This window comes from Nycticebus coucang, chromosome 18, assembly GCF_027406575.1.
Source record: "Nycticebus coucang isolate mNycCou1 chromosome 18, mNycCou1.pri, whole genome shotgun sequence".
Taxonomy (NCBI): Eukaryota; Metazoa; Chordata; class Mammalia; order Primates; family Lorisidae; genus Nycticebus; species Nycticebus coucang.
Window position 1 is genome coordinate 74,080,435 of NC_069797.1, and position 15,886 is coordinate 74,096,320.

General features: G+C 57.2%; 2 protein-coding genes across 5 annotated transcripts in view; one reads left to right on the top strand and one right to left on the bottom strand.

Moving 5' to 3' along the window:
* The window catches only part of TMEM94 (transmembrane protein 94), a 42,329-nt gene extending 41,004 nt beyond the window's left edge, over window positions 1-1,325 (top strand). For both annotated transcript variants that reach the window (XM_053569519.1, XM_053569520.1), the window contains exon 32: window positions 133-1,325. In XM_053569519.1, coding sequence (XP_053425494.1) covers window positions 133-205 — 73 coding nt within the window. In that variant the 3' untranslated portion in view covers window positions 206-1,325. The remainder of the gene's footprint in view (window positions 1-132) is intronic.
* CASKIN2 (CASK interacting protein 2) lies at window positions 1,132-15,756 on the bottom strand. 3 transcript variants are annotated; one of them, XM_053569521.1, is made up of 20 exons: window positions 15,583-15,756; window positions 13,945-14,427; window positions 9,037-9,088; window positions 8,453-8,550; window positions 7,734-7,879; window positions 7,562-7,657; window positions 7,346-7,476; window positions 7,074-7,182; window positions 6,603-6,711; window positions 6,371-6,465; window positions 5,625-5,886; window positions 5,389-5,510; window positions 5,240-5,300; window positions 5,034-5,125; window positions 4,790-4,900; window positions 4,607-4,708; window positions 4,343-4,481; window positions 2,722-4,206; window positions 2,409-2,631; window positions 1,132-2,040 (listed from the first exon to the last, which is right to left on the bottom strand). In XM_053569521.1, exons 2-20 carry the CDS (start codon window positions 14,036-14,038, stop codon window positions 1,950-1,952), a joined length of 3,618 nt encoding a protein of 1,205 aa, XP_053425496.1. In that variant the 5' UTR covers window positions 14,039-14,427; window positions 15,583-15,756; the 3' UTR covers window positions 1,132-1,949. The 3 variants fall into 3 exon arrangements, with proteins under 3 accessions (XP_053425496.1, XP_053425497.1, XP_053425498.1); XM_053569522.1 differs by having other exon boundaries at window positions 13,945-14,469; XM_053569523.1 differs by having other exon boundaries at window positions 13,945-14,537.
* Window positions 15,757-15,886: the final 130 nt, after the last annotated feature.

The window sequence follows — 15,886 nt, forward strand, 5'->3', positions numbered from 1 at the left end:
GCTTCCCTCTGTACTCAGTGTTTCTGAAACCTGTCACCCCTTGTTGGCATTCCCCTGCTGCTCTGGTGTCCTGCTCCGGCCCCTGGCCTAAGGATCTTTGCCAACCTGTACTTTAATCTCCTGTCCCACCAGGGTCCGCGTCCGATATCAGAAGCGACAGAAGCTGCAGTTTGAAACCAAGCTGGGCATGAACTCTCCCTTCTGAGCCACTGGCCACAGTGACCATAGTTACCCTGGTCCCTGAGGCTAAAGCTAGACCCATTTCTGAGTCTGGACAGTTGGTATCATGAATGTTTCTGGGTTTGCTCTTGGGCCCCATGGCACTGGAAGCCTAGCCCGGTGTCAGACGCACTGTCTTCCTGACCACCGGCTCACTGTGGAGGAACTGAGCGGGGCCTCCGCCAGCCCTGGCTCTCCCCTGGGCCTCTCCAGGGGCGTTCTTGAATGTATGACCTCAGGCGCTTAAGTAGAGGGGCCGTCAACCCCCTTACTTGTGAACTGTCCCCTTCAGGGTCCCCTAACCCAGTGTGCCCTCTCTTCTTGGATCTATGGACATGGCCTTAAACTAAACCTCTTTTGGAGGTGAGACAGCAGAGGCCATGGGAGATGTGAACTCAAGGCCAGCGGCTGTGGGCAGGGGTGGTGGTGCTATCTCCTAGAGGTAGGGGTGTGGAGGTGGCTCCCTCCCTGCCTCTGGTGGTATCTCACACCTGCACTTGAAAATGGAGCAGAGCTCCCCACTCATCCTGGAGCATCTCCCTATGCCTGGCTCAAGCTGGCACGAGTCAGTCTTGAGTAATCTGGCCCAGGTGTCCTCAGCCCCTGCCCCAGTTCTCCTATGAGAAGTTTCTACTGGTGTATATTTTCTATTGGAAATGAGCCTTTTAGGAGTGACTATAGACTGATTTGTATTAAAACTTGTAAATGGCTTAAGAAAAACCTGTGGCTAGTCCATGAGGCAGCCACTAAGGGGTCTACCCACTTGAGGCTACGGCTGACAAGGGGAGCATTAGAGGTGAGGAGGGGAGGGCCCAGGCCTTCATCCTTCCACCATGTGTGTGGATGCCCCTGCAGTTTGGCTTAGGTGAGACCCCCCCACTCAGGTTGTTGTTATTGATGCAAACAGCCGAGTCATGCGGAATGACACTTTCATTAGTGTTAGTTGGAGGAAGAGGTTAATGGTTACAGAGCTGGTGCCTGCGCCAACCAGGTCAGGCTTCTAGCCCTGAGGTGGGCAGTGGACACTCCTGCTGTTTTCTGAAGCCCCTCCCCCATTGTGCCCTTTCAGGCAGTTAATAGATAGAATAAATTCCATTTAAAATATATGCATTTCTCTCTGCTTAAAAAATAACATTTACAATTGAAAAAGTTTGGACTTTTGGGATCCGTTAATCCCACTGCCTCCTCTTGCCTCATAGCAAGGGAAGGCAGGGGCAGGAGCTGGCCTAGGTACAGCCACTGCTGCAGAGCGCATGCCCCTGGCACCTATTTACAGGGAGGGGGCCCAGCCAGACATTGCCTCCTCTGGCCTCTTAGCCTAGGACAGCACAGTAGGTAGCGAGAGGCATTCCCTTAGCACAGGGACTTGAGACACAGGTTGGGGCACAGGGAAACCACCCCAGAAGCCTTGTCAGCCCCTCCTCCTCCCCAAGGAGAAAGCCCTTACCGGGGTCCCTGTCCAGGAGGCAGGACTGTCGGTCAGATCACACACCGGGGGTGGGGGTGGGGGCCTTTGCTAAGGTGCAGCAGAGTCCCCTCAGCCCCTGGTACAGGGGCTGCCCCACAAGAATTGTGCTGACAGCCACTGTCTTGGAGCAACAGGAAATGGCCCTGCTAGGGAGGGGCACTCCAGCCTGAGCAGCTGCCTGCCTGTTCCTAGGTGGCAGGGGCTGCTTCTGTTCTAGAGCAAGGGCAGCGGGCACTGCCAAAGGGCTGCAGGTAGGTCCAGCTCAGTCCAACATGGCGTCCAGCTGGTCAGCCAGGGCGTCGAACATGGTGCTGATGTCATCCAGGATGTGCTTGGTGCAGGTGCTCGGAGTGCTGCAGTAGGGGAAGAACCCAGTCAGATCAGCCTGGGGCCTGTACCACGCTGGCCCAGGGGAGGGGAGCTGTCACCAAGCCCTTGTGCTGGTGCCAATTTGGTGTGCACCTTCTCTTGCTTTCACCACCTCCTGGGGAGTTACTGTCCTTTCCTTACAGATGAGCTCACATGCCTCTAAATAGCAGTTACCAGGATTCCCTGAAGGTCAAAATTGGGTGACTCGTGCACTTGGGGGGTCCTCCCTTCCCATCAGTGGCCTCCCCAGCCCAAGGCTGTGCCTGCAGTGTTTCCTCCAACATCCCCAGGAGCCTTGCCAGCTGCTCCTTCCAGCCTGCTCCCCCACCATCATCCTGCCCCAGCTCCCTACCCCTCTCTCTCCTCAGCGCTGATGCTCTTCTCTGCGGCTCTCAGTGCAGCTGCCAGGGATGAGCTGGTCTGCTCCAGTCTCTGCTGGGCCCGGCCTGGGCCCATGGCCCCAGTGCTCTCAGGCCTTGGAGGAGGCACAGGGCGGGGGCCAAGCCGGGGAGCCAATTTAGGGCCAGAAAATGCCAGCTGGGTGCAGGCCACAGACACAGGCTTGGGGGCTGTTCCTGCAGAGAGAAAAAGGTCAGCATGGGACTCTGCTGGGCTAGACCTAACTCTGCAAACGGTATCCTCTCCCTGCAGGCCTTGGCCCTCACCTGTGCCAGGCACCTTGATGAGGGCAGCAGGGGCAGCTGGGGGTTCCATCTCCCCATTCCGATGACTGCCTGCTGAGTTTTCCAGGCCTGACCCAGGGCAAGGGGCTGCCACAGGCACAGGGGGCTGCACCGTGGGGCTGGGAGGATGGAGGCCCACAGCTCCTTGAGTGGCAAGGCTGCTGGGCTTATTCTGGGGAGGGCTGGGAGAAGCAGAAGAGGACTCACTAGGAGCCTGGGAGGCCAATGGGGCAGAGGGGCCAGGTGTGGCACTGGCCACCCCAAAGGCCAGCAGTGCTGTCTGCAGTGGCTCTCTCTCCCGGCACTTGGGCCTCCGCTTGACAGTGTCTGACTCTGTGAGGTTGAAATCGAGGCCAGGGGGCATGGATATCTCCCGGGGTGGAGGCCCAGCCGGTTTTGGCCGCTGTTTGATGGTCAGGTTCCCCTCCTCTGCAAATGGCAGCCCTTCCCCTGAGCTGCCCCGAGATGGGGGTGTCCCCTCAGGGCCTGGCTCCTCATCCTCCTCTGTGTCTGACACAGGGCCAGTGGGGGCAGGTGGGCCAGGGGGCTCGGAGGGGCCAGTTGGTTCACTCAGTGTTCGCCTCCGGGGCCCTGCAGCCCCCTCCTTGGGTCCTGGGCTCCCATCAAGTGGAGGTGGCTCTGGGGTGGGTCCAGAGACAGAGCTGAGGCGCTTAGGAGGTGGGGGTGGGGGGCCTTTGCGTCGGGCCCGAAGGGCAAAGGACTGGCTGCGGGGAGCCCCTCGAGTTGGGGTGGGGCTGGGACTGGTTCGGGGTAGGGCGCTGCGTCCTGGTCTCCGGGTAAGAGTAGCATAACTGCCCAAGGTGCTGCCCACTGGCCCTTCAGCTTCTCCCTCAGCTTCCCCTTCGGTGGGGCCTGAGCGGCTCAGGCTGTGGGACCGGCGTTTGGGCCGAGGTGGGTCCGGAGGGGTGACAGGGGTGCCAGCTAAGTAGGAGAAGGCCCGGGGTGCGCCAGGAGGTGGCCCTGGGGCCAGGCTGGAGGGTGAGCCCTGGGGGTACATAAAAACATAAGGGGTGGGTCCTTGGCCTGGAAGTGGGGAACAAAGCTTGGGGGGCCGTTCTGTGCCCTCTGGAAGGTTCCTCTCCTGTGGGGTGCTGGGGTCTCCACCACTGGGCTGGGGAGCAGGCTGTTCCTGTGAGTGACCAGACCCCCGTGAGCGTGCCCCAATGCTCTCCTGGCTGGGGGAGCGGGGAGGAGGCAGTGAGAGTGGCTCAGGGCCACCCCCTGCCATGGCTGCTTGCAGCTCTGGGCTCAGCTCACTGCCCTGAAAAGTGAGGAGTCGTGGGCCAGCCACAGCCAGAGCCTCCCCATTCTCCAGTCCCTCAATGGCCATCAGCTCTGGACCCCTGGCCAGCCGGTTCCCGCCTTCGCCTAGGGCCTCCCCTTGTAGCAAGCCACGCCGAAGCTCCGCCAGCCGCTTCACCCCCAGCATGAGCTTCTTCTGATGCCCTGAGAGGTGGATGGAAGCAGCAAGGTTAGGTGGGCCTGGGAAGCGTCACACCAGTTACCCTCGATCCCATTATCTTCTTTTGGAGAACCCCAAAGGCATGTGACGCCTAGCCAGAAGGCCTCCAAGCAGCCTCACCGAGCTTGTTGACACCAATCTCCTGCAGCTCCTCCCAGGTGAGGTCGGCTACTAGCTCCATCGAGTCATAGCCGCTGCTCACCAGCTGTTTGTGATACTGCGGCAGCCCTAGCGCACACAGCCACTCCAGCAAGTCCGCCTGGAAGAGCGCCAGGGTGAGAACTGGCTCCCCGCCAGCCTCTGCCCCCAGGCCAGAAAGGAAAAGGCACCACACAGCTGCAGCTGAGGGCTAGAGCCCATGCCCAACACCCCCTACCCACTCACTGGGATGTAGCTGGGCAGCCACTCGGCAATGCTGAGCTGAGCGATCTCTGAGGCAATCTTCTTCCTGTGCCCAGGCTTGGTCACCCCAATGGCTGTTAGGTCCTGCCACACAGAGCCTGGCTATCAGGGCCTCTCCTCTCCTCCCGCTGAGCACTGCCCCCTCTCTCCTGGTGTGGCACCTACCTCTGGTGTCATGCGACTGATGGTTGGCACATCATAGCCAGCCTGCAGAAAGTGGGTAGTGTAGCCCTCCAGCTGAAATTCACTCAGCCAGTTATGAATGGCCTGTGCATCCTGGGGGGAGGGAAGCAGGTAGGATCAGAAGGAGCTGAGCCAAAGCTCCTGCCTCCTCCAGGGACTTAAGTCCACACTAAGGCCCTCTTGTCTTCCCCGAGGCCCACAGTGCACTCCCCAGTGGAGGTCATACCTTCCCTTCCAGCAGCTGTTCTGGCCTCACATCCTGGGTGAAGATCTGCTCCCCAGAGCGGTAGTTGACCAGAGGGCAGTGGCTTGGGTTATCTTCAAGGAGGGAGAGAAAAAGAATCAGAACTGGCGGGAGGAAAGGGTGCCAAGCACTTGGCCTCCCCACTTGCACCTCTCCTGGCCAGCCCAGGTCCCAGTTACCCTTCCTACCTGCCAGGGATGGCGGCTGTAGTCCTGAGAGTGCCTGGTCCTCTCCAGCCGAGGGCAGTGGCTGGAAAGAGGGAAGGAGGCAATTCAGAATTTAGGGAACTGGCAGTGCGGTGGTGAGCCCTGCCCTGAACCATGAACCCCCTTCCTACCTGGGCATTCTCAATCAGGAGGCCAGTGCTGTGGCCATTGGTGCCCTCAGAACTCTGCCCGCTGCCGGCGCTACGGATGCTGCCCACACTGCCCTCGCTGCCCACGCTATTCCTGTCACCTGCTACAGGGGGCAGAAGCAAAGTGACCCCAAGTGGCACTGCCAACAGCTGACTGGCAGCTTACCCGAGCCTGACACCCACACCAGAGCCCAGTGCTGCCCTCTGGGAGGATGTACCTGGGCTGTCTGGGCTGAGGCCCATCCGAGGGAGCTGGCCATAGGTAAGAGGGTGCAGGGGGTCTTCGGCAGGAGTCTGCGGTGTCCGGGAGAAGCCTGGATGCAGTGGAGTGGGCACAGAGGGAAGGCGGGGCATGGGGATGCCCACTCGCTTGCTGACCACCTCAACGATGCCTGGGGGAAAGTAGCCCACACGGTCCGTGCCCCTTTGGCTCTCATGGATGTGGCCCTTCCAGCGGCCATCAGGGTGCTGCTCAAGCACCTACAGCAGGTAGGGGAGGGGATGGTCATTCCCAGCACCAAGCAAGTGGCAAGTGACTGTCTTTGAAGCCATAGTCCAGCAGCCCTGGGCCAGCTCTCCAGTGCTATCAAGGAACTGGTCTCTAATGCCTAACCAGCCAAGTTCTGCCCCTGCTGCCGGTCCCCAGCGTAGTCCCTAGCATGCCTCCAGGGCACATAAACACAGGACCTGGAGGCAGCCTGTTGTCAAATCCCAGCTCTACTATTTGCCAGCCACGTGACCTTGGGAAAGTCAGTTTGATTTCTGTAATTTCAGTTTATTTCTCAATTTTGTTATCTCTTATCTCTAAAAAAGAAATGGCAATAACACCTAACTTTTCTGGATTTGCAAAGAATTAAATCAGAGTGCATACGATAACCCTAACCCAGAGCCTGGTAACAGAGCAATTGTTAACCAAATTAGTAACAATAATGGTTTGTACTGGCAAAGGAAAGGGGTCCCTCACCGTGATGACATCCCCTGCCCGGACATTGAGAGCAGTGGGATCGTGGAGGTTCCAGAAATCCTTGAGCGCTCGCACCTTCAGGATCCCTGAGGCCTCTAAGAGAATGGTGGGCAGTTGTCATCTAAGGGTCCTCTACCCAAACCTCTCCCAAAGACCTCTGCTCCCCTCCACATCCTGGTACTTACTGGAGTGGCTCAGGGCCCCTGGGGGGGGTATCCTTCCCTGCACTCACCCCGTAGTAGCTGCTTGATTTCCCGGCTGGCCTGGGAGGTGGTGAACTGATTGACGATGTCCAGTGCTGTCTGGTTGTACGTGTTCCGGATGTTCACATCCACGCCCCCCTGGGTGCACAGTGTCGCCTAAGCATGCACTAAGCACTTGGCCTGTCATTTCTCCACTACCCAGGAAGGTGGGTATTATTATCATTTCCCAATTTTAAAAATAAGAAAATGGAAGCCCAAGGACTCGGTCAAGGATGAGCTCCAGGTCCTTTCGCTAATTAAAAGGCAGATTTGGAGTTGGAACCAGGCTCCTAAGCCACCTGGTCTTAGCACCATCCCAAAGGAAGTCAGGCCCCTTCTCTGGACACCCATACAAAACCGTACGAGTGGTAGAGTCCACCCTCCTCTACTTCCTCAGCTGGTTTGAACATATAGCAGAGGCTCTGTGTACACCTGTGAGGTGATCAGGTGCTCATACCCACCTCCAGGAGCAGCCGCACCACCTCAGTCTTGCCATACAGTGCGGCCTCGTGGAGCGCTGTGCCTGTCTTGGTCTGGCGGTTGATCTCAATCCCAGCTCTCAAGAGCTGCCTGTGGTAAGAGATGGGGTCACGGGGGATGGAGGCAGGATGGGAAGCCACCTGAGGGAGTTAGGGGGTTGGGGGACTGAGAGCAAGGGTAGCAAGAGAGGGCGCCAAGGGGCACCGATGGTCTCCTAGAAGGGGTTGAGGAAGTAGGGAAACCCCAGAGGTACCTGATGACTTCTCTGTGGCCATTCTTGGCAGCCAAGTGCAGGGGCGTGGTGTAGTTAGGGTCACAAGGGTCCTTGGCCTCACCCTCCAGCAGTGCCACACATAAGTGACTATTCAGTAGCAGCTGGGCCACCTGCAATAACCAGCACCCTTTAAAGCCACCTCCTGAGACTCCATAGATGTCCAGGACCCAGCACCCTGAGAGCTGTAGGCCTTACCTTGAGCCGCCCAAATTCACAGGCCAGGTCCAAAGGTGTCTTCTTGGCCTTGTTAACCAGGCATGGGTTGGACTGATGCTGGAGGAGCATTTCTGACTGGGGTGTGGGGAGCTAAATGAGGGCCTGGCCTGGCTGGCACCCAACCCCAGTCCCCAGGGGCAGGTTCACGTACCACCTCATAGTGTCCATACTGCGCGGCCAGGTGCAGAGGAATCTGTCCATCCAGCGATGCTGCATTGACAGCTGCAGAGGCCCGCAGCAATAGTCGCACAGGCTCCAGCCGGCCCTGCCAGGCTGCGTAGTGCAGCGGGCGCATGCCTGGAGGAGGAAGGGCTTTCTGAGGGAGGTCCCGGGATAGCAGTGAAGGGGGATGAGCAGAGCACAGAGCCACTACAGCTGGGAGTGCAGATAGCCCAAGGGGCTGTGACTCTGGCCTTGCCTGGGTGTGGTCAGGAAAAGGCCCGGCTGTACAGGGCTGAAACCAGGGTCCCACTGTGCCCACCACAAATGATCTGGTGACCAGGACAGCGATGTAACCTGTCTGAGCCTTCACCTCTGCTTCTGAATAATGGGATATCAGCACTTCCCCCATACCAGAAGACTGTGAATACCCTATTTCTTATACAGTGTCTTATTTTAAGGTGTGCTCCCAAAGATGCGCTAGGTCTTATTTTCAGGGGATGTCTGATCTTTCCTGTAAGTAGGTCTTATTTTCGGAGGATGTCTTATTTTTTGGGAAACGGGGTATTAAAGAGGGAAAAGCAACATGCAAGCCCAGAGAAGCTGCACAGACATCTAGCTGTACCGCTACCTTCTAACAGGAGTGAGCTCTGATCATAGGGTCTGGGCAGGGTCTCTACCTGCCTAGGCAGCGGCTCACTGAAGTCTCACCATTGCTGTCCTTGATGTCAACGGTGGCCTGAGCCTCTAGCAGCAAGGCTATGAGCTCCAGGCTGCCCCCCAAGGCAGCATGGTGGAGAGCGGAGAATCTGGTATGGGGGACAGAAAGTAGGGGGTTATCAGTGAGCAGTCCCCTGCCCTCAAACCCTGGTCTTCCACACCCAAACCCATCCTTGGGGGCTGGCAGGGACGGGTTACTTGGTCCCCTCCCCACCACCGCCAACCCTGCCGTGGGAGCGCAGCAGCCGGGCCACAGCATGAAAGGGCTCAGTGTCTAGGCTGAGAGGCCTGTTTGTCTGGCCTCCCCCCCAGCCAGCCCAGGGGAGGAGGCTATGGGAGCAGGAGCCTGAGGGCTTCTACCCTCCAGGGAGAAAAGGGGCCCAGCAGGAATCTGACCCAAACAGGCTTTACTCAGGGTAACTCCACCGGCAGGAAGGTGGGCAGGACCCCCTCCGGCTGGCCCTACCCAGGCAGGACCCAGAGCTCTCTGCAAATATACTTCAGGGTCAGTCTGAGAGAAGGGGCTCTGGGCCTCAGGCCATTTCCCTTTGGGTCCTCCCCAGGGCTCTACTCACCCATCAGCGTCCTGGTAATTGACGTTGAGCCTCTTTGTGGAGCCCAGGAGCTCTGGAGGTCAGGGCAGGAGGTAACAGGCACATCAGGTGATCTCTCCTCACCCTGTGTTCCCTCCCCTCACCTCAAAGCCCGCTGACCTCTTGGTGTGCAGGAAAACACCTGCCCCATGGCCTTTAACCGGTCCTGTCCCTGTGGTTCCCTACCCTGGCCCAGTGGCCTGTCAGCTTGAGGGCAGGCGGCTGCTGCAGCAGTAGACTGGCTTCCCAGCCCTGCTTGTTTATAGAGCCACAGGGGGCGGAGGGGGTATTGGCATGATGTACCCTCAATGGACAGGCCCACGGAGTGCATGGTTAGCATTCCTGCCTGACTGTGCCAGGGAGCAAGTCACATTGTCCTGCTGGGAACAGGGAGGTCAAGAGAAAGAAGGGGCACTAGGTGTTCAAAGAGGACTTATGCTGGCTGAAGCGCCACAGTGCCAGCCCTGAGGCATCCCTGAGTGGAGTATGGTGGGGAAGGTGGCATCAGAAAGACTTGTACCTCACCCAGGCTCTGCTAGGTGCCAGCTGTGTGGCCTTGGGTGAGTCATTTAACTTTTCAGGCTTAGTAATCCTAGCACTCTGGGTGGCCAAGGTGGATGGATTGCCTGAGTTCACAGTTCGAGACCAGCCTGAGCAAGAGCGAGACTCTGTCTTTAAAAAATACCCATTGTAGTGGGCACCTGTAGTCCCAGCTACTCGGGAGGCTGAGACAACAGAGTCACTTGAGCCCAAGAGTTTGAGGTTGCTGTGAGCTATGATGCCATGGCACTTTACCGAGGGCAACAAAGTGAGACTATCTCAAAAAAACAAACAAAAAATTTAACTTTTCAGGCTTAGCGTCCTCATCTGTAAAATGGGTTGATGACAGAATTTGCCCACAGAGGCTATGAGTATAGTCTTCAACCTTGTCAGCAGGCAAAGATGGGAACTGTCCCATCTAGCCCTCCTTATGTGCTGGCCAGTACTATCATGGTGTTATCCTTCCAGCAAAAGCTGGCGCATTTCCCCCACGGACCCCTGGATCTCAGTGGGTTCTTGGCCTGCCTGAGGAATAACTGCTGACTGCACTCATAGGCTGTTGGCCGAGCTGTCCATGCTTTGGGCAGAGGCTTTCCACTGGCTGGTGACAACCCCTTGGGCAGGTTTTATGCAGGTGAGCTCCCTGCATGAGCTAGAGCAATGGTGGGGTGGTCCTTGAAGCCATGGGGGAAAGAGAAGGCCTGTCACAGAGGTCCTGCTTCCCACTGGAACCCACCCCTGTTGGGAAGGAGGAGGCCAGGCTCAACCCAGGCCAGGCACAGTGCCAAGCATGCCGGTCCAGGCCTGCCCTCCGGCTCTGGTGGGCCCCTGAATATCCCAGTAGCCTGGGCAAGACAGGGCCTCATTCCAGCAGGGAGGGACCAAACCCACAATGGGGAGCATGTGATGGGGAGGAGAAGACGGCTACACTTAGACCTGAACTGAAGGACACTACACCAAAAAGGCAAATACAGAGCTAAGGAAGGACAGAAAAGCCGATGGTGTTGAAGCCACTGGGAAGAAACCCAAAACTCCCAGTTTCTCTCTACCCTTCTTGGGAAGTCCTTGTCACTCAGAACCATTTGGGGCAGTTGAAAGAACAGGGGCCCTAGAAGCATGGTTCAGATGCTCACTCTGCCTTTCTGACTGTGTGACCTTGGCCAGTCATGGCCCATCTTTTTATTTATTTATTTTTTATTTTTTTTGAGACAGAGCCTCAGGCTATTGCCCTGGGTAGAGTGCCGTGGCATCACAGCTCATAGCAACCTTCAACTCCTGGGCTCAAGTGATTCTCCTGCCTCTGCCTCCCAAGTAGCTGGGACATGGTACCTCTCTTAAACCTGAAAGATAAGGTCAGCAGGGGTGAAGACTCAGAAAGTCCTTCATCCTGCCCATCCTTCCACCAGCCTGGACAGTTTGGGATGGGGCAGCTGGTGGCGGGATGCAGCCCCTCTAGGGAAGGACAGGAACAGGCACAGGCCTGGGCGGCTCCGTTATTTCCAGAACAATGGCCGGAAAGGCGGTAGGGGAGAAGTTCAGAGTGACTGGGCTGGGGACCTTGGCAGGAGGGTGGAGGGTCCTGGTTCCTGGTGGTGGTTCCAGGCACTTCCGCTAAGGCACAACCTTCTTCCTGGGCCTGGTTCTGGGGGTGGAAGGGCTGCTCTTGATTTAGGCTCTCAGGCAGAGGATGTGAGCTCAGCCAGCCCCCCCAGCCCACTCTACTTCCTCCAGCCAAAGAAGGAGACTGCTTGGGAAAGTGAGTGGGGGAGAGAGAAGGGCCAGGGAAATGACACCCCTTTCTCCTACTACCTGCTCCCCAAAAAGGACCTGAAAGGGAACAGGAAATGCCGCCAGACACCAAATGGAGTAGGTTGTGGGAGTACCTGTCTCCCTTGTGCTCTCTTTGGATAGCCAGAAGCTCCAGCTACTACCCTCAGAAGAAAAAAGGGGAGTCCTGACACCTCCCTTCTGCCAGTTTCCTTTACCTCTCTGTGGTATGGAGGAGTTCCCAGTCCTGCTTCTGCATAGAATCACCTGGAGAATTTTCTATTTTGCAAGAGTCCTAGGCCCTCTGTGATGAGTCTAATTTGGGGGGAATCCAGGGAATCTAAACTTACTAGAATAACTCCTAGGTGAGTGCAGCAGTGAGCACCTGTAGTCCCAATTTCTTAGAAGGCTGAAGTGGGAGGATCACTGAGCCCAGGAGTTCAAGACTAGCCTGGGCAACACAGCAAGAGCATGTCTCTTAAAAAAAAAAAAAGCAATCCCTGGTAATTTGGGGGACAGCCAAGTGTGTAGCACAGGGCAGAGCTTTGCTTCTGATCTGCCACACAATGGCCATGTGACCTTTGGCAAGTCACTAACCCTCTCTGATCATCACTTTTCTTATCTGTAGAACAGATAGAGAAATACCTATCTAACAGGGAAGTGAGGAGATAATATTTCATAAACTGTAAGGTTTGCAAATGCCACCTTGTGATTTTTTTTTTTTTTTTTGGTTTTTGGCCAGGGCTGGGTTTGAACCCGCCACCTCTGGCATATGGGACCGGCGCCCTACTCCTTGAGCCATAGGCACCACCCGATCTTTTTTTTTTTTAATTGAGACAGAGTCTCACTTTGTCACCCTTGGTAGAGTGCCGTGGCATCATAGCTCACAGCAATCTCAAACTCTTGGGCTCAAGTGATTCTCTTGCCTCAGCCTCCCAGTGGCTGGCACTATAGGTGCCCGCCACAACGCCCAGCTATTTTTTTGTTTGTTTAGCAGGCCTGGACCGGGTTCGAACCCACCCAGCACTGGAGCATGTGGCCAGTGCCCTAACCACTGAGCTATGGGCGCCCAGCCCACCTTGTGATCTTTTGTTACAAGCTTCTTCAGCTCCTCAGAGGACTAGGAGGAGAGGCATAGTGCCAGGCCCTAGTCACACTGTTTGCACTTGTACAGGGTGAATTTTCCCCTTTGGGACTGAGGGAAGGGACTTCTTCTCCCATAGACATTTCCCACTGCACAGGGAGTCCAGGAGTCCAGCTGTGAGGTTCCCATCACTAGCCTCCAGGCCCATGCTGCCTACCCTCCAGGAGTCCAGCTGTGAGGTTCCCATCACTAGCCTCCAGGCCCATGCTGCCTACCCTCCTGAGTGCCTCACTTTGAGGCTCCAGGGCTGTGAGGCAGCAGCAGCCTGACCAAGGCCCCACTGGGCAGAGTGCCAAAAACAACACTGAGATGGGGGAGTGGGAGTGGCTCCCACTCCCCTGGGACCTTGTTAGTACCTTCCCTGCTGTCCACTTCCCCAGGACACAGAGACCAACCCTTACAGCTCCATGTCTTCGTGTCCTGGGTCTCCCACCCTGGTGACAAAAATCCTTCTAGCATGCCACACCCATAGCTGCAGGTGAGGAAAAAAGGTCTTCCCCTTGGGGGGCTCCTTCCTATGAACAGGGCGAAAGTGTGTCTTGGGCTAGAGCTTCAGCACTCCAGAGAAGAACCTCCTTCTACCCACAGAATTCCTCCTCCAGCCTCAGTCTGATGGCAGGAACCATTTCCCTGCCCTGCTGGTCTGGGATCTCAAGGAGATAAGATAACCCAGAGGTCTGTTCTTGGGAATCTCACCACAGAGGGACCTGAGAGATGGTGCTCAAGTATAGCCACCTAGCAGGGAGCCCCCACAGCCCTGTCAGGACTATAGCCCACAAGCTGTGTGGAAACCTCCAGAAAATTAGTTTTGGCCACCTCCCCCCCCCCCCCATGGAACACAGATCTGTCAGGGAAATGGGGTTTCAGCAAGTAGTTAGATAGTGTGAACTTTTTTTAAAGCAGAACTGTTTTTTACAAGGTATCTTACTGACAACTTATTAGGTTAAGATGTAAATGCAGAAATACTGTGGTTGAAGTACTTGTGTACGCTGCTAGGGGCGAGGATGGCAGTCTATCTATTTGGTCTTTCCACCCTTTGGCTACATAGAACACACATGCAAAGACACCTGCCTCAAGGAAAGTCCACGAGGGCAGGAATTTTGGTCTATTTTGTTCATTGCTATGGACCAGTGCTTAGAACAGCCTGACACAAAATAGGCACTCAGTAAAATGTGAATGAAATGTACTTAAATCCTCTCACTCTGCAGGCAAGGAAACTGAAGCCCAGAGAGGTTAAGTGAGTTGCCTAAGGACACACAGTTAGGGGACCCAAACATTTCCTTTCTGGCTCTCAAACAGGGGCACTTATTGTCCAGACCAAGATAGTCTTCCCTCCTCAAGTGTGCAAATCACAATAACTACCCCCATCCCCCAGGCCTCTGTGGCCTGGGCACTCAGAGGATGGGCCTCTGCTGATGGTCACCCCACCAAGTACTCACTTGTTTTTGCAGCCTTGACCTTAGCCACCAGTTTCTGCACACCAGTTACATCTCCATTCTTGACAGCAAGGATCAGGTCCTGTTCACGACCCATCCTGGCCCCTGGGCCAGGCTCTGGGTTGAGTTCAGGGCAGAGACAGACAAACTGGTCCAAGCCGAGGCGTCAGGGTGCCATGCCTCAGCTCCTGGTGCTAGGGGAGCACGACTGGTGTCCCAGGCAATGGGCTCCTTGTCAGGTGCTCATGGATATTCCCTTAAGGTGCTCCCTGAGCAGCCACCACAAGCAAGAAAGCCAGTCTCTCAGTGGGCGGAGGCTACGTGGAAATCTGGGCAGATCAGCTTGCAGCTTCCGACAGCTCCAGGATGGGCTGGGACTGGGCACGCCAATCTTCCCAGCTTGGCTGGGGAGCACGAATGCCCACCCAGAGAGCAGCCAGCATTCCTTTGGGCCTCAGGCAGCCATGGTAGACAGGTCTCAGGGGTCTGGAAAAGGTGCAGTACCTCTGTTGAAGGCTGGGCCACAGTCTGCAAGGGTCCCAGAAGGAGGATGCAGAGGATGAGCAGGACAGAACTTCAAGCCACCCTGGCTGACCCTGGGAATCAACGGAGGCTGAGCCACTCAAAGGGTGAAGGAAGCAGTCAGGCAGAGAGGCGTATGTGGAGGGGGTAGGTGGCATTATGGGAGGGGGAGGCTGAGTCACCGGGACCTGGGGGCACCTGGCAGCACCTCCACCTTGGGCAGGAGGGGCCCTGGCAGCACGACACACTAGGGCAGGCCAGGCCAGCAGCCTGTTCTCCACAGCCCCAGGCTTCAACACCCACAGACAACTGGCGAGCTAGGAGGTGGGGCCTCCAAGGGCGAGGCACAAGCTGGTGGGCAGGGGTCACTCTCTGTCAAAGGCACCTGCTCCCACAGTCCTCCTACCCCAGCTTTACTAGCTGGATGCCCTAGCTTTAGGGCTTTTCATGATTGAGGGCACGGAATGGGGAGCTTATAGCCCCCCATTTCCGTGGCAGTCTGCTTGCTGGAGAGGGACAGTTTACAACACCTGTTCCTGACCTATCTCGGAGCAGCTGGGCAAAGAACAGAGAAAAGAGCTGGGGCACTGCTGACAAAAGGGGCTCCCAGGCTCCCCAACCCCGAACCTGAAACCCAGACAGACCCTCCACTTCACTGCAGAGAAGCTTACGTCAGTTTCTCAGTGGCGGCGAATTTGTTGCCAGAGTCTTGTGGCATGAGACACAGGCCTGGGGCTCTGGCTGGGAACCCCTCACTTTCAAAACGTCCCAACCCCAACCCACAGGGCACTCCCCCTGATGGCCTGCGGCCGACACCTGGGAGGGAGCCCCTAGCAGGGCCTGGGGTCGGGCTGACTCCCCCGCCCCCCGGAATGCCCCTACAGCGCTGCGCACCCCCTTAGCCCAGCCCAGCCCAGCCCAGGCCGACCGGTGAACAAAGCGGCAAGAGGAACCGGGAAGGCCAAAGCGCTGGAGGTATAGATGCAGAGGAAGGAAAAAGGGGGCGCGAGGAGGACGGAGGGAGTGGAGCGACGGTGGCGCCCGCCGATCCCGCAAGAAAAGTTAGTTTGTGCCGGCCCTCAAGGGTGCTGACCCACTGCTCAGGCCCCACAGTCTCACCTCTCTCGCCGCCCCGCCGGGGGTCCGGCTGGCCGTGCTGGGTCCCTGGCACTCAGGACAGAGACTCCCACGGCCCCCCACCCCCTTTCTCCTTCTCCTTTCCCAAGGCCGGCTCGGCGCCTCCCGCAGGAAATCCCGCCCCTCCCCCGTCCCTCCCGCCGGATCGGGAGAGGAGGGACTGCCCGGACCGCGCAGTCGGGCTGTCAGTCAACGCCCGAGGCTCCGCCCCCACGGCGCCAGGCTCCGCCCCATTTGCTGACCTGACTGGGGACACCGGCCGGATCGGCGCATGCGCCCAGGTGAA

Coding starts and splice junctions, on each gene's coding strand:
- CASKIN2 (XM_053569521.1), bottom strand. CDS start 14,038: ATGGGTCGTGAACAGGACCTGATCCTTGCTGTCAAGAATGGAGATGTA. Junction 8,551..9,036: donor AATTACCAGGACGCTGATGG/GTGAGTAGAGCC, acceptor CCCCCATACCAG/ATTCTCCGCTCTCCACCATG. Junction 7,880..8,452: donor TGACATCAAGGACAGCAATG/GTGAGACTTCAG, acceptor TTCCTCCTCCAG/GCATGCGCCCGCTGCACTAC.